This window comes from Dermacentor variabilis, chromosome 6 (genome assembly GCF_050947875.1).
Source record: "Dermacentor variabilis isolate Ectoservices chromosome 6, ASM5094787v1, whole genome shotgun sequence".
In the NCBI taxonomy this organism is placed as follows: domain Eukaryota; kingdom Metazoa; phylum Arthropoda; class Arachnida; order Ixodida; family Ixodidae; genus Dermacentor; species Dermacentor variabilis.
This window is the reverse complement of record NC_134573.1, coordinates 111,084,516-111,101,018: the sequence shown is the minus strand read 5'-3', so window position 1 is coordinate 111,101,018 and position 16,503 is coordinate 111,084,516. Positions and strand designations below refer to the sequence as shown.

General features: G+C 44.8%; 1 protein-coding gene across 1 annotated transcript in view; it reads left to right on the top strand.

Moving 5' to 3' along the window:
- botv (exostosin like glycosyltransferase 3) overlaps positions 1 to 16,503 on the top strand; it is a 44,200-nt gene that overhangs the window by 8,892 nt on the left and 18,805 nt on the right. The window contains exons 5-9 of the mRNA XM_075695454.1: positions 1,189 to 1,343; positions 10,598 to 10,725; positions 11,173 to 11,317; positions 13,408 to 13,536; positions 13,904 to 14,166. Coding sequence (XP_075551569.1) covers positions 1,189 to 1,343; positions 10,598 to 10,725; positions 11,173 to 11,317; positions 13,408 to 13,536; positions 13,904 to 14,113 — 767 coding nt within the window. The 3' untranslated portion in view covers positions 14,114 to 14,166. The remainder of the gene's footprint in view (positions 1 to 1,188; positions 1,344 to 10,597; positions 10,726 to 11,172; positions 11,318 to 13,407; positions 13,537 to 13,903; positions 14,167 to 16,503) is intronic.

Genomic DNA, 16,503 nt, shown 5'->3' with positions numbered 1-16,503 from the left:
AGCAGACGCTATGGCCATGATTCGCGGGATAACCCGTGCTTCTGACATGTTCGTTTGAAGGTCATCAAGAACAAACCACTGTCCTCTCCGAGCTTAAAGGGCCGCATTAGCTCTATCATCTTTAATGATACACGCTCTCCTGCACTGTTTCCTTCGCTCCTCTGCCCTTCTGCTTGAGCGCGTTCCATTTCAAGCTCGAGTTGCTTCAATTAAAGTGCGTGTTCCCTTTTCTATTCTTTACATTCCCATCCTTCACATTCTTTATGTTCTTCTGCCTGACTTTTTGCAGTCTCCCTCTATCTAATGATCTCCAGGCATTCTGTAAACTCATCATCCTCTGCCTCTAGAGCAAGAATAGCCTCAATCAACTGTGGTTTTCGGAGTACATCAGTGACATCCAGGTGCAACTCATTCGCCAGCTCCAACAACTCTGTTTTATGCAATAATTTCAAATTCATGGCTATTTTCAGTGCTGCTCATTCTTACTACCGCCATTTGTTATAGGGATGGGGTTATTGTGACCTGCAACAGCGTCTACTTGGAGCTCGAACCAGATTGGCCATCGGAAATTGTTTGACAGGGAAGATGAGGTGATGTAAAAACAATTAACAGAAGTTTAATACATCATTATGGGTGAGTGGTGTGCTCAAGACAAAAAAATACACACACACACACATACACGCACACACAAACATTCAGCATGCGTGCACGCACGCACACAAAGGCAGAGAAGATGCGACTCCGGATGGTGGCTTTATGGTTTTCTTATTCCTTCCACCATCTGGGCAACCTCATTCTCTCTTGCTCCATGGTAGAGGGCCTTGTCAGGACACTTTGAGTCAACCCACACAGAGGAACCCGGAATGAAACCACTCCTTGGCATAGAGGGGTTGAATGTAGGTCAGGTCGGGTGAACCCACACAAAGGATCACGGAAGGAAACCACTCCTTGGCATAAAGAGGTTGAACGTAGGACAAAGGAGAGTAGGATTTGTACATTCCACGCACAATCCCGTCGCACATGCCCAACGGTCAAGTCTTTTCATGTAGACAAGCGTGATGATTAGGCACGTCGCATCGCAGGCATTTGGCATCCGTTCCATTCATTGCCACACAAAGGGAACTGTAATGCTGTGTTGTTCCAGAATTTGCATGGCCATGAACTCAACCTATCCCTGTGTTAATGCAGTGGTGATGCTAACGTATGAGCGAGAGGCAGTGCTGATTGACTCGCTTCAGCGACTGCACAGCCTTCCCCACCTGAACAAAGTCATCGTCGTGTGGAACAGCTTGAAGCCACCATCTTCTGACCTGCGCTGGCCGGATATTGGTGTTCCCATTGAGGCAAGTTTCACTGTTACCTATCCAGATTTTCGGTCCAATATTTGTATGTGCTGCATCTAGTCATTGTGATACCTTGTGAACAGGTCAAATTTTGCATGTGGTAGGCTTGTAGATGTGGGAAATAGGGGCCCTGAACCACTTTTTATCAAAGTCGAAAAATGCATTTGAAGTTAAATCACAGTATTCCAGAAATAATTTGGCTCAAAAAGTCCTTTAATGTGTTCAGCAGAAGCAGAGTTATTGGCAATGAAACATATAGTACCATTCGCAATGCTTCCGCTCTTTCTTCAAAGATTTGCACTGTGAAGGCTATGGCAGAACGGGGTGTGCCCATAATGCTTGGCCTACTGAACATTACTGTGGCGTACTTTTCAAATTTGATTTTGGATGTTTATGTAGACGCCACTGTTTATGATTCCGGTGCCTACAACACGTCAAATGTGCCAAACACGGTTGTCCTCAGCGAGCTGCAGTTTGCTCAACCAGTGAACTCATCGTGGCACCCTGCGGCAGCCATCTTATCTGTGCTATGTAGCAGACAGCAGCTACAAGCAACTACAGTGTTTGCTTTGTAGACGGCAGGGCTAGAGTGCGTACTCGTGCTCATATGCTCCTGTCTAGCTGTGCTATGTGGTGCAAACTTGCTCTGTCCTTGACCAGCTTAGTAGCCACATCCAACTTGCGCATTTTGAAGTGATATCAGTAGCTCATCATGAAGTGAAGTCTGCCAAGACATCTAACCAGGCGCGGCCAGGAGGGAAGGCGCGCTGGCAAGTGTGCATGTGGTCTGATCTTAAGTTTCGCATAGTTCATGGCTAGTTGAGTGTTCAAAACTAGTCGAAATTAGCGAGACCCGATGGCTGCTACACCAACAAGCACGATGACCAAAGTTTAATTCCTATGCAGGCGGCCACAGCTGAGCTCGAGCAGACGCTAGTCGGCTTCTTCCAGAAGTATGTACAATTATTATCGAAATTTGAAAGCACATTTTCGCATACTTCAGCCTGTTTATTAAATTGCATCAATAAATACCATATTTACTCGAATATAATGCGAATTTTTTTCCCCATAAAACAGGTCCAAAAATAGCCTGCGCGTTAGAATCGAGTGTGTCCCTAATTCTGCGTTGCCATATCGCCATTGGCATTTCAAAATGGCTGCCTCACACGTGCTTCGAGTTTAGCTGCTGTAGCTTTCCCCATGTGCTTAGGCAGTGCCCCTGTGTGTGCTTAGGCAGCACCCACAGAGTGCGTGTTTCTGTGCCTGTTGCATCACGCCCATTTCCATTGGTGTCCCATCATCACTCTGTTACTCTGATTGACTGCATGGTGGCACTATGCTATTACCCTCTCCTCGTGGTGGCGGCTGTGGCATGCTGCAGCCCTTGCTAACCCGTGCATTGTTTTTATTTATTATTATTATTATTATTGCAGCTTATTTTTTTATAGTCTTCCATGTTTACGAACCATCCATATTACCGCATGAGAGAATCGTGCAGAAAGAAGTGTTCAAAAATCTGTTGCATTATCTCGGAGCATCTGAAGTCTTCTGCTGATGGTGAGAGCCTGAGTTAAAGATAAATTGAATTGACAGGAATAAGTGAGAAAGCAAAAGAACAATTTAATAATATTGTGACAAGAGACTTGTGTGAAACAGACATGTATGAACCACTAAAGCTCAACAAATATGGACGTGGATCAGTCCAGTGTCAAAGATGGCGTACAAGTGACAAATTGCGTTATCGTTTAGCCATCAAAGCTTTTTAAGTGCTTGCGAGACAGTGGCTTGTTTTCATAAAGCCTGGCTACTGCTTTCTCGTCAGTGAAGTGAACGGCATAGTTTGTGAAAAGTGGCTTCATGAATCTCTTACATACAAGTTCTATTAGTCTGTGCGTGTGGCTTTTGCCACAACGTTCACAAAACAGTACCGGCAAGGCTACAATAACGTCAACACTCTAAATTAAACACGTTTCCAAGGGCTCCTTCGGGGATGCGCAGTCTGAAAGCATTGTGTCAACAAACCTCTTCAGGGCATGCAAAGCTCGCACCAGCTCTTGAGTGGGGTAGCACAGACCTCCTCTGTCCTGGCGTGCGATCAAACCCTCCGTCGCACTAGAACTGCTTCCTTGTGCTTTTGCGACCAGCAACACGCAGTGCTCACACTCAACTTTCTCGCTCACAATGCGGGATATGCATGCCGCAACAAGGAAAATCACTGCAATGTCTCGCGTTGGAAGAAAAGGTTTTGATGAGATGCACAGTTCACATATGTCTGCTGTGCTAGTTTCACTGCTGTGGGTGCATTTTTTTGTTGATGTGCTGTCTGTCTTGCTGCTCCTAATAATGTTGCGTGAGGAAAAGAATGAGCTTGAAGTTTGTACGTTACTAGTGTGCAAAGCAGCGACTATTCTCGTCTTCAGCATCTTCTGAAGTCCGGAAACAGTGCTTCTGATGTCCAGCATGTCTTTTCACCCAGCACTGCACTGAAGGGACCCAAAGAACGATTTTATGGAATCGCTTGAAAATTTATGCGTCAATACAAAGTTGAATCCTCTCTCCAATAAAATAATGCACTGAATGTTAGACACAGTTGTGAATACCAGGGCGTGGTATGTTTCTTTCGTTAGGAAGTTCTGCGGTTTGCTTGCCAATTTCAAGTCTTCAACATATTGTAAGAAAACAAGCTCCAGCCAGTGAACTTTCGAATCCTCCGGATCAGAGGATTCGAAAGCTCGGAGTCCGGGTGATCTTGGTGAATATGTTGTTGACAATTTTTGACATCCATAAGGACCAACCATTTGCATATGTTCTTCATGAACTCCACAGTTGGTCCGACGCTGGCTAACTTTGCATCGCAAGTGTGTCCTGCATGATCCTTCATGAAGGACAAAGCCACTGTCACAGCAGGTGAAAACAACTGGACGGCAGGCTTCACTCCCATTTTTTCTATATTTAATGGAAAGAGGTGTTTTCTCGTGAGAAAATGGAGCGGCTTTAGAATCGAGCCCTTTTGCATTTTGTAGAGGTCCTTTACGCAAGTTGAAGAAAGTTCGCCATTTTTTCTGAATTCTTTTGCAAGGAACTGTGATCGGATGTTTTTTATAATGTGGCTCTGATCGAATGCCAGGAACAAACTTCGGCTTGGATCGGCGGGATGAGATACTTGGGTTTGCAGTTGCCCATGCGATAATACTTCCATTGCTGCGACATTTACTTTATGGTCGTCAGTCACAACCTGAACTATTTCATATCCCAGGTCTTTGGTCTTTCTGATGACGTGCTTCATGGTTTCCGCAAATAGCTCACCAGTGTAGGCCCTCGTGAGGAAGTATCCTACCGGGATCCTGAACCTCGCATGCAAGCCACAGAGCAAAAAGCACAAGAGTAAGTTCGCCAGTTCCTTTCTTTCAGATGCCGACAAAACGTTGTTCAGAGCTCCCATGTCAACATCTCCCGGGATGACATCTCTTTGTTTGTTGTACTCGAGCCTCTGCTTGATCTGCATTTCATCTACGACGAGGCTGCACATTGTGGCTTGTTCCATCCCGAGGCATTCCATCTCGGTGCTCAGCCTTTCTTTCACAAGATCCCTGAAACCTACTTCGCCTGCAGTACTTCCTAGGTACTTCTGAAGTGTCATTCTGCATGGGAGTGCGAGGAGCTCTGTCCTCAGGTATTCATATGACTTTGTGGAAAGGTCGCGCAAAATTATGCACTGCCATATAGTGTTTCTCACCACATTGGTTTTCTTGCCTTGTAGTTCAGCACCTGATCCATAATTAATCTGGCTTTCATACTGCCCTGGTTTGAGTCTGCGGGGACTTGAAGAAATTGGTTGACATTGCACTCTTCCTTTAGGTGTTGTAGCTCCTTTTTGTAAGCGTCAATAATTGCCTACAGCCTGTTATTCCATGCCTTCCAGGTCCTTTCTTCTTCGCGCCACTTCTTTCGTTCTAGGAAGGCACTGATGGAGAGCTTCTCCATTCAGCTTGAGTGCCAACTGATCTCAAGGCACGGGCACCTGCCCCATCTACTGACTGCGCATCGGTTGGAAAAATGAAGTTCATGCATTTCTCGCTTGTTGATGCCAAAGGAGCAGTATCAGGCACGTCATCGCTGCAGACTGCAGATACGCTTTCTGATGTGACCTGATCACTGGGCCATCTGGGCTTGGGCGCTTGAGCAGGCACGTTCACGCAAACTTTGAGTGTGCTTACGACGATGCAGCGCACGAATGCACTTCCTCGGCAGATGCAGACAGGCTAGCTGGCGTGGCCATTGAAGAATTGCACTTCTTTTCTGTGTAACGCTAGAACTCCTCACCTTAGGCTATTCCTTCTTCATGTAAGACGGATAGTGAGGAAAAACACTGGGGCACTGCACCTTGCTTGAGCTCCTCGTGACCTGGCGAAAGTCACTTTACAAGAAATGAAGGCAGCATATGGCTGAATAATTTGTATTCGAACTCGGCTCCCAGTTCTTCCTTGCGATAGCTTGCAGCCATTGTTCCCATAGCTCTCTGTCCGCTAGTATGCCTTGAAAGGACACTCCAGGGTATTTCTTTCACTGGCTCGACGTGCAAAATGGTACACAACAGCAGCGCATACTGACGTGTAAAACATCACAGGAACATCACCGTTGCAGCAAACAGATGGGTCTTTGTCTACCGCTGCCAGAAACCTACGGGTTAAAAGTGTTGTCTGCAAGTTGGCGGAGGCGGGAATTGTGGCCCCGGTGAGACTCATAATAACAATTTATTTCAACATTATTTTTTATTGCATGCAGAGATTACTTCCTTTATTGTGATTGCGAAAACACCCAATAACCTTTGTAGTTCTTGCTTGCAGACGACAAAAGCACTGCGCGAAATGTCCACAAACTGCCAGCGCGGGGGCGGGGGAGAACATCGTCTGCAAGCGGGTAATATGGTGGAGCCGCCAAGCGGCATCTCGGGGCAAAATCGAGAGAGTAACAGGAGAGGGCACGGCGGACGCTGCGGCGCTCACTCAGCTGACACATAAAAAAAACAAAGGAGGCACTGGCTTAGGTTAGTGCACCGTCCGTCTTCCCGGCTATACCGTTTTCTGCATTTGCTCTATCAGCATGAAAGTGTTGACTACAAAGACGTGCCGAGTTCATCACAATGGCGCAATTACAAGGAAAGTGATCACGTGTGCAGAGACGGACAGAAATCGGGCTGCATCATTGGCGTTCGGAGTTCCTGAAACTTGCATTGCGAGACTGGTGCAAACAGGAGAAACTTTCTACTCCAGCGGCTGCTATGTATGGTGTGACTGCACAGCCCCTATAGGCACCCTGCAATGAAGTTTGCCTGTACATGTCGCGCCACCTAGCAGCAGTGGTGAGCACTTGCGAGTAGACCCTCGCTGCTTTTTTCACCATTGTCCGTGGTGCACTAAGGCCCGCCCGAAAGCCTGCCTTTTCTATTTTCCAATGGGTTCACCGTGGCTTCTTGGCAGCTGCTCCGTGAGAAGTGCAAACAAAAAGAACAAGCGCAGATACTGCTGCGTTAAGAATTGGCACAACTGCGAAGAGGATGTCTGCATAATATTGTACCACTTCCCTTCAAAACCGGGGGAAGCAACCCAGTGGCTGAAGTGGATCATCGCAGTTCGTGTCGCTTTTCCGAATTGTGTTAAACGAACTAAGACGTAAATGAAAAAAAAAGAAAAAGAAAAGAACCAGCAGTGGCATCCGTAAAAACACACAAAAAAGTGACAACTGCATAAAAGCCACGGAGTAAGACATATAGGAGGTGAAACTCCCGTCAGCGCGAGCGAGCGCGGGCGACCAGATAAAGTCACAATTGTTGCATGCGCCGACGCTACCGTATGCAGTGGCGGCACCATGCGGCGCGTCGTAGAAGCCGCAGCGGAAAAAAAAAAAAAAAAGCAGCGCCCAGCAGGCGGCTCGGCGGCTCCGGCAGCTTCGGCCACGCCATGGTAGAAGTCAGGCACGCGCGGCCGAATGGGAGCAACACGCTCAACCGGTTGCCCTGGCAACCGAAACGTCGGTAATTTCTTCCCATGCCGCCAGGTGCCGCCAGCATGAAAATATATCCGCGGGCTTGTGACCTTTACTGGTCGCCGCAAACAGCGGAGTTTCCACTCCTAAATATTTCTTGCTCCGTGATAAAAGCACATGAACTGATTCCTGCTGTTGTAAATTGGTTTAGATAGTTGTTTAGCTCGTCTCACTCCAAAACAAACATGCAGTGGTTGTTACGTGTCAAATCTAACTTCGTAAGCGCTCCGTGCTGGAGTTTTGTATGCAGTGTGCTTTTTGTTGTGCTTTAATAAGCTAACATGCAGCTTTGATCTGCACCAAGATCAAGACATGACTGCTGGAACTCTCTCGCTTGGAACGACAGAATTAAGGTTGGTTGTGCACCGCAGCACACATAGAGTATTCACAAATTAGCATTTCTCTTGCGCACATTTGTTCAGTCTTCATGTTGTTTAGTCTCAGCTGATTGCTCTCTATTATGTTCAGTGGTGACATTCGAGCCCAAACGACAATACCAGAATATGCTCAAGACACTTTGTCAACTTACAAAAACAGGTACCTGCGGACTCGCCAAAACCTCTGCAGTTGTGAGCTGCACAGCTCGCTCCAAGTAATGAAGCTACAAATGACAGTTGAAAAGCATCCATGGCTGTATTTGCTCACTTAAGTGGCATAAAATAATGGTTTGTTAACTTGCTTTGAGTTCGACGTCGTAAACATGCTTGCTTCGTTGTGACAAACACTTCACAACCTGCGGTGGTTGCTTAGTGGCTATGGTGTTGGGCTGCTAAGCACGAGGTCGCAGGATCAAATCTCGGCCATATGGCAGCTGCATTTCGATAGGGGTGAAATGCGAAAACACATGTGGTACTTGGGTTTAGGTCCACGTTAAAGAACCCCAGTTGGTCAAATTATTCCGGAGTCCCCCACTACGGCGTGTCTCATAATCAGATCGTGGTTCTGGCACCTAAAACCCCATATTTTAACTTAAGCACTTCACTGCGATATCCGTGCTGTTTACTTCTTTGACACAATATATATAGTTGTAGTCGTAAATTTGACATTCTTTCTCAAGCGCTGGTGGTCCAAAATGGACCTCAATGTTTTCAATTGCCTTCAAACTGCAATTTAGAACGACCAACATGTTTCAAACGAGCGCCGCAAAAGCATGCCTCTGTAGTAGTGGCCGCCTCGGTGTTTTGCAGAACTGACACGGCAGCACTGACGGCTGAGCCGATCATTGCGCCACCTTACCATTGAAGGTAGCCCATCTTGAAAGTGATCTGCGATGGTGACGCATCTAGGTGTACCGCACTGTGTTCTCGTCACTTAGTGCGCATTGAAGCGAGAGTCTGCACAAAGGTCAATTCGCTCGCTCCTGCTGCTGCACTTCCCTACTCCTGTGTTTTGATAAAGAGTTTCCGCGGTCATCGCGTGAGACGTGTTCATGCTTGCTTGTGCGCACGTGGCACCATGCTTGTTAATTTAGTTAGTAAGTGAATCTCTAAAAGCTTATATGGCTGATAAAACTGCTATCCTGACTTTTGGTATAGCTGTCTAATAATTTGCTATGTAACAGAGGTTTCGCCTTTCAGGTGAAACTGCAACTTTTTTCATTTATCGCAGCTTTAGTGTATTGGGAGTAAATCTTTGTTTTTCCAAATAAGAGAAAGATGTATTCCTGTATGAAAGAATGAGGTGAGTGGTACTGTAAAGGACTTTTCTTTTTTTAGGTCGCGGCAAACAATTGTGCGTGAAAATCAAAGGGGGGATTTTCTTTCGTTTTCTTTAGTCACGGAAATCTGGTGCGCATTACAATCGAAGGTGCGTTAGAATTGAGTAAATACGGTATGTACAGTAACAGTAGGAAGAAGCGCTCTGGTCCAAGCACCCTTCTTGATTGGTGTCAGCTGTTGGCCAATAGCAGCCACTAGCACTGTGGGAATCTGTTATATTATGAAATAAAGCATCCTGAAAAGAGCGAGGAGCAGGCTTTTTTTGAAAAGAGAGCATTTGGGAGAATGGCGACTTCACGTTCCACTTGCGAGATCCATGTGCCGCGCATGACTGCACAATCTGGCTGAGATGTTCAGAGCAGCATATGCTATCCGAAGACTGTTTTTTCACCAAGCATGAGGGATGGTTTAAGGCCCCTTTAAGCTCTAGGTTGGCGATCCTATCTCTCTATTTTTTATTATTAAATTTAAAGAAACACAATGAAAGTTACAGAGAAAAGTAGCCAATGTTTCTACTCTGTATACCCAGGCTATTTCATCGTTATGTAAAGTAAATTCTGCAATTGTGTTATTTGGTCTCTAGTGAACACTTACAAATTACAAATTACACAGTGTGCCATGCATGGCAACTTCATGATTGGCTGTATGCTCTTGTGTAGCAATCTTGAAAGCAAATACGCTAGTTGTTAAGTCATAAGTAGACACTGCGTTCACAGGACGCACTGACTATGTAATTATTAATTAAATGCCACTTACTGCAGTCATGCCTTTGTATGTTTGGAGGCAGCACAGACGACACGCCTCATGTTATTGCCGCCTGTTGTAATGCACCTCTGTAAACCTTGTTGTAAACCACGTTCTGATAGCAACTCTTAGCATTTCTGCAACATTTTTCGCACAGGAGATTGTGGAAACATGACCTAATATACACAGTGAAATCTTGCAGCTTGACAGTGCATCAGAGAGGGAGTAGTGCCAACATTTTCTGTCGAATGTTATGCATGGGTTTCTTATCTTCTAATGTGGCTTACATGACGCATTTAACTCTCAGGCAAATTTGTCTGGGGCATCAAAGACATTTTAACAGGAAGTAGAAAAAATGTGTGTATTTAATCGTAGAGACAGGGCAACAGTTCTAAAAGCATGACCTGCGTGAGGTTTGCCTCAATCAACAAGAGATTGATTTTTCATAGATGGGGTCACATTGGTTGTTGACTTCTCTCTCATACCGGTGTACAATTACTGTCATGCTCACTTGTCACTGTTTGAAGCACAGGAGTACATAAAGACGGTTGTGACTACAGATCGAAAAATTCTTGTCAAAAATTTTGTGTGCCTATTTCCGTGTAACCGCTGTGGGATTGGGGACCCTGGACAGTTGGGTTTCTGTGGCACTAAATCAAAAGACAAACCACAAACACCGGCTGTCAGTCTTGCTCATTGTGTGCCCCCGCTGTATCCTCATACTTTTCCTTTCTGCCTTTATGCCAGGTGGTACGCGCAAAGAAGAACAGCCTCAACAACCGCTTCCTGCCATTTTCCTCTATCGAGACGGAAGCTGTGCTCTCTGTTGACGATGACACACACCTCCGTCATGATGAAATAGTGTTTGGGTTCAGGTGTGTGCAGTTGCTGAGTTTTGCAGTGACCTTTTACTGTTTCACGCTTTCCCAATTAAATCATTTAAAGACGTCACGGCCAGCATCATAACCTTTACACTAGAACACCTCAGCCACATTCCTCTGGTTCATGTGCTTTCTGCTATTATATGGTCACACCAAGAAACATTAAACGTACTGTACATCATACAATTTACATCATCATCGTCATACAATGTACATCATACAATTTAGATTGTAAGCTTTCCCAAGTGACAATTTGTTTTTAAAGCTTTGTTTAACTTGTTTTTTGTATGTTACAATGAGCTTAATTTAGTCCGATGCTGGATACGTCAGTATTTGTGGCCGTAGCTGTTCCTTGATGTTGAGATCACTGAAAGAGTGTTCATAATGACAGTAGCGGGGTCCGTACAGCCACTCAGATGAGTTCTGCTACTTTTGGGACAGGGTTTGGCGTGAAGCCCGAGACCGCATTGTGGGCTTTCCGGGTCGCTACCATGCATGGGACATCAACCACAAATCGTGGTACTACAACAGCAATTACTCCTGCGAGCTGTCCATGGTGCTGATGGGGGCTGCTTTCTTCCACAAGGTATGCATGGCAAATTAATTCTGTGGAAATCCACGAGGTGTAGGAAGTTTCATGAACGAGTATCAGGAACTGAACCTGGGACAGACACCTTTCCATGGCATTCACCTGGTTATCTCTGCTGGCCAGGAGGCTAGCAGATATTTTTCTCATTTGTGAATGTTCCTGAGAAACCCATATGGATTTCCTTTGTAGCTTTATGCTACTGTTCAATAGATGAAACATTTTTTTATCTTTATGAAACATTCTCCACTTTGCAGATTTACATTAAACTGATTTGCCATTTCCGCTGTCCTTGCACTTCGGGTTATGAGAATTAACTCAGCCCTGTTGTGCTATCTGCTAGCCTGTTTGTTAGTTCAAATGGTAGAGTGACTGTTCCAGAAAGGTGTTGGTCCTAGATTCACACCAAGACTAGGACAAATTTTTCTTTAATTGTGAAGCTCTCCCTCAGAGAAACCAATATGAATTTCCTTTCTAGCTTTGTGGTACTTTCAGAAGGATGACAGTTTTTGCCTTTTCTAAAGATCACTTTTCGTGCCTGTATCACTTGGTGTTTTGTGTGATGATTCATTATCTGATGAGTTCGATGCTTCATTAAAACAGTAACTAGATTAGCTCTAAGGTACACAAGAGCTTCTGTAAATGAAATTCTGATGATATGCATTGCACAGCTCTCTGTTTTGCTCACATTTTGGTAGTTCATGAATAGTATGCGCTTTGTTCATCCTGGAAAAGATGCAGGATATTCCTGTGAATTGAAAAAAAGCTGCTGAAGGCTACTCTGTCCAGGAACATGCCCTCGCAGTTAATAGCACTGTCAAGCAGTGGAATTTCCAAAGTCTGGATAATACATGTTTTTTTTCTTGCCATGACCGTTAGCTTCAGTGGGACCATGTCTTTATGGGTTCTCTTTGCATTCTTCAAGCTTCATTTTCATCTTATGCTTGTATCACAGTGTTTCTATACAATGATCACATGTTTGACATTAAGAGCAAGTTCAATTTATTATCGAAGCTTGAGTGCTTTAAGTAAATAAAAACTGCGTAGCACAGGGCAGCACAACATACAGCCTGCGGGCCGTATGCAGATTTTTATTGCCTAGCGCACAGTCGAGTGCAGACTTCTATTGCGTGCTGGTGTTGCAAATGGAGCATGTTCATACATTGGTAAAAAGAAAAATTTTTTCGTCAAACATAATGTATGATTTTGTAAGCCTATAAGAAAGGTGCAGGACAACTGAACGTATTCCTCAAGCTACCAACACTAAGACTGCATTAATTCACGTAATGTTCCTGATTAAATCGAACATGCACTTTCGCAATATCTTTTGAATGAATCATACAAAACAAGCTGCCTTGCTGCAAGCAAAAGGTGCAGCATTTCCCACTAAAGCGCAGCCCGTGTGGCTACCGAGAAAGTTAGTTTTAACCCTTACTGGTTTTAAGTTGTGCAGCCCTGGTTTAGCATATGTATGTCTCAGTACTGAGAATGGGTAAAGTCCTTGGTTATAAGTGAAGCACATGAGCGCAGAAAGCAATCAAATATTTGTTGCCTTTAATAAAGCAAATTTGGTTTTCTTTTCTCTTTATGTTTGCAGCAAGCAGTAAGGTGCCAGACAGAAATAAGTAACTTAAATGCATACAAGATTCATAGTGGTCTTTCGAGCCTTTTTAAAAACCTTGAATATCAAAATCCTATATTTAAGTAGTTTTGAAGGTCCACTGAGATGGCGTCAGTCTATGGTATGTTGCCAGTCAATGTAAATGCAGTGGCATCTAGCTGCATTCACACAGATATTCAAGGCTTACATTAGTTATCTGCTCTACTATGTTGGCCAATTTGTACATGTCACAGTTCGTAATTGTGTGTGCTATATACAGTGCTTGTATGGTGAGGCTGAGTGTCTAATACAGAACGTAGGAGTGCAGTTTCTCGTCGTTTCTCTGGCAAATCAGTTGAGTTCAGTGTTCCGACGCTGTGCAGTGCAATACATAAGGTTGCACACGAGTTCGAGTGAAATGTGAGTGTGTTTGTGCATTCCTGTGCACTGGTGTCTCGGTAGAGTGTTTCTCCTGTTTGCATGTGCGCAGTACTACTCGTACGTGTACACCTACGTGATGCCCCAAGCCATCCGGGACAAGGTGGACGAGTACATGAACTGCGAGGATATCGCCATGAACTTCCTAGTCTCACACATCACCCGGAAACCACCCCTCAAGGTAGGACTGCTCAGTTGATTCTCGTTGCCAAGGACTGGCGATCGGCCGTTTAAGTGGCACGTAGTAACAGACACGCAGGGCTCATTCACGCACAACTTGCTTTGAAGCAACATGGAAATGGCACTGTGTCGGCGCAGCTTTGCGCACAGTTGCATTGTTGAAAAAGAGGAAAATTGTTGAAGTCATGGAACTGTCAGCAACTGGCTGCCGCTAACATTTCCTAAAAACCATTCAAAAACTTCTTGTTTTTCAAATATCACCTCAGAATATTTCTGAGGTGATTCCCATTGATACCAGGTGATATCCCACACCCTCCTTAAAAGGTGTGCAGTTTCTTAAAGTTGTTTCTTTTCACCCTCTGTGCTAGGTCACAACGCGGTGGACGTTCCGGTGCCCGGGTTGCACGGTATCGCTGTCAGCTGACGACTCACACTTCCACGAGCGAGACACCTGCCTCAACTTCTTTGTCAAGGTGTATGGCTATATGCCCCTGCTGTACACCCAGTTCAGGCTTGACTCCATTCTGTTCAAGACCCGCATACCACATGACCGGCAAAAGTGTTTCAAGTTCATCTGAGGTTCGCTCATCAGTCATCTGTGCACACGGGTATTTTCTGCAGTTGATAGCAGGTAAGTTACTGTTGGACCTTCTACTCTTACTGACTTGGCTAGTTGGCTGCTTGAAGGGATGCGGGAGTAAAATGTGTGTAAAATGTGTAGATGTTTTGAGACAGAATACATGTCTGACAAAGTGAAAAGGTTGTGTTCATATAATGTGTGAGCCTTCCATTATATCACAACAAGTGTTTGTGTCTCCAGAGTTGATTGTATACATCCAGAAAATTTCAGTTTTACCTACCGTGTTGAACTGTCTAGATTGACTTTGTTTTTGCCTCTAGTGTCCTTCTAAGCCACAGTATGCTCACTTTTACATGCATTGGATATCACAGGAACCACTTGCTTGAGCATCGCTTCAAGATTGTGCATCCGCTGCGAGATGTTATTTATGCAAACCCAAGGGTCTGCAGGCATCAGTGCACTTACATGATTGTAAGTGGATCTATATTTAAGATTTGAAAATATCAAGTGGAGTGTTGACTTACAATCGAAACCAAAGCATGGCACTGCCAATAAAAGGGAGACAAATGAGGTGTTAGGGATGCTATGGCATGGTTACAATTTTATGCTTGCTCTATGAGTCTACTCATAGTATTCGCCTATTCTGCATGAAAGCCGACCGATGTCAGCCAATGTCACTTGGTGGCAGGAGGCGCCGATGTCGAAAATCTGTTGGAATCTTGTTCCTTGTGATTAGGGCTCTATTCGGCCACCACTGATGATTGGTGCTCAAGCCAAAGGCGGCTACCTGAATGTCAGCATAGTTAAAATGCAAAGTGTGACCACTTGCTCACAAGGCAGCCATTGCAGTTGCTCACTGTGCTGCATGAGACAATTAGCATAAAACAACATTGAGCTGAAAGGAGTTTTGGAGCCAGCAGCAAGAAGTGAAATACGGGGCATGAAAGATGGCAGAGCAACAACCATGGTTCTTTATTAAAACTTCTTTCCGGGCAAGTTGGTGCATACTTGATTTGAAAATTAAAAAAACAGCGCAAACACATGTAACCACAAAGGAACAAGGACAGAAAATACACCAGCGCTTGTGTCTCGTCCCTGTTCCTTTGTCCTTGCATGTGTTTACACTGTTATAATTTTCAAATCAAAGCGTGGTTCTGTGAAGCAGATTGTTGGGGCACTGCTGTAGATATTTATACCATGTAGGACTCTGTAATTTTTACCAGGTGTAATGATGCACTAGCTGGCATATTCAATGCTTTTCACATTCGGTAAAACTGTATTTTTTTCTCCTTTTCTTTTCTTTAACCAAGCATAGCACTGCAGTAATGAGTAAAGTACAGTGGAACCTTGTTCGTACGATCCCATTTCATATGATTTCCCAGTATGAACGCTCATGATCGAGAACACAGAAAATGAACTAATGCAGTTACATCTTTTTTTACTGGTTAATAAGTTCCTGGAAAAGATTATCTTTAGACACCAATGTTGATACATTTCGTATGATCGTATGATGCATTTCCCAGCTGCTAGATCCCATGTGAAGAAGAAAAGACGCTAAGCAGTGCGCATTCTAAAGCACTAGGTGCCTGCCATGGCAGCTTCCCGGCAGTACTTGCTCGCCGATGTCACATGGAAATGCCGGCACCTACTCAGTTTCCTCTTCTGGTACCACCGAATGTCACCTTGAAATCTCCTCTCTGGTTGTTGCATGTCTCATTCCCAGCTATCATTGCCAACCCTACTGCGATAAGCACCTCCTTTTATCTGTTTCACAGTGCATGGGGCTTAGTGCCATTGGAGGCGTACTGCACACCTTTAATATGCGATTACCAAATGTGCTGTCATTCTTTGCTTCAGGTGGCGTGATGTGAGCGTCATGTTTTGCTCTGGCGGCATCGTATTTCGGCATTGCCTACCAGCTCGATTGCGCTTCTGTTAACGCTATGCAATCAGAAAGCAACAAAGCATGTCCTGGGTTCCACCAGCCTGATACGCGTCGGCGTCTTGGGCTGCAACAATTCTCACCATTTGGGCAGGTCAGAGCTTCCTGCCAAAATGGGCCACTGAAAGAAGCTGCGGACGCAGGCCAAATTCTAGGAGCGCGAACGTAAACTTGCAATAATGACAATGCAGCAGTAATTGAAGCAGCAATAATGACAATGCATGTCTCGGGCCGCTCGACCGCCACCAAGCTTGGTGCGCGTCGGCATTTTGTGCTGCAACGATTCACGCAACATTTTGCAATACGTAGATGTCAACTACAGTTCAGTCTACCAAATGTTTCAGTGACTTCGGATAGTAGGCTTTCCCAGTCATAGTAAATGTTTTCTCACATTTTTTTTTCTGAGACGTATGAACTAGATTATACTGTATTGCTTTTATGGCACC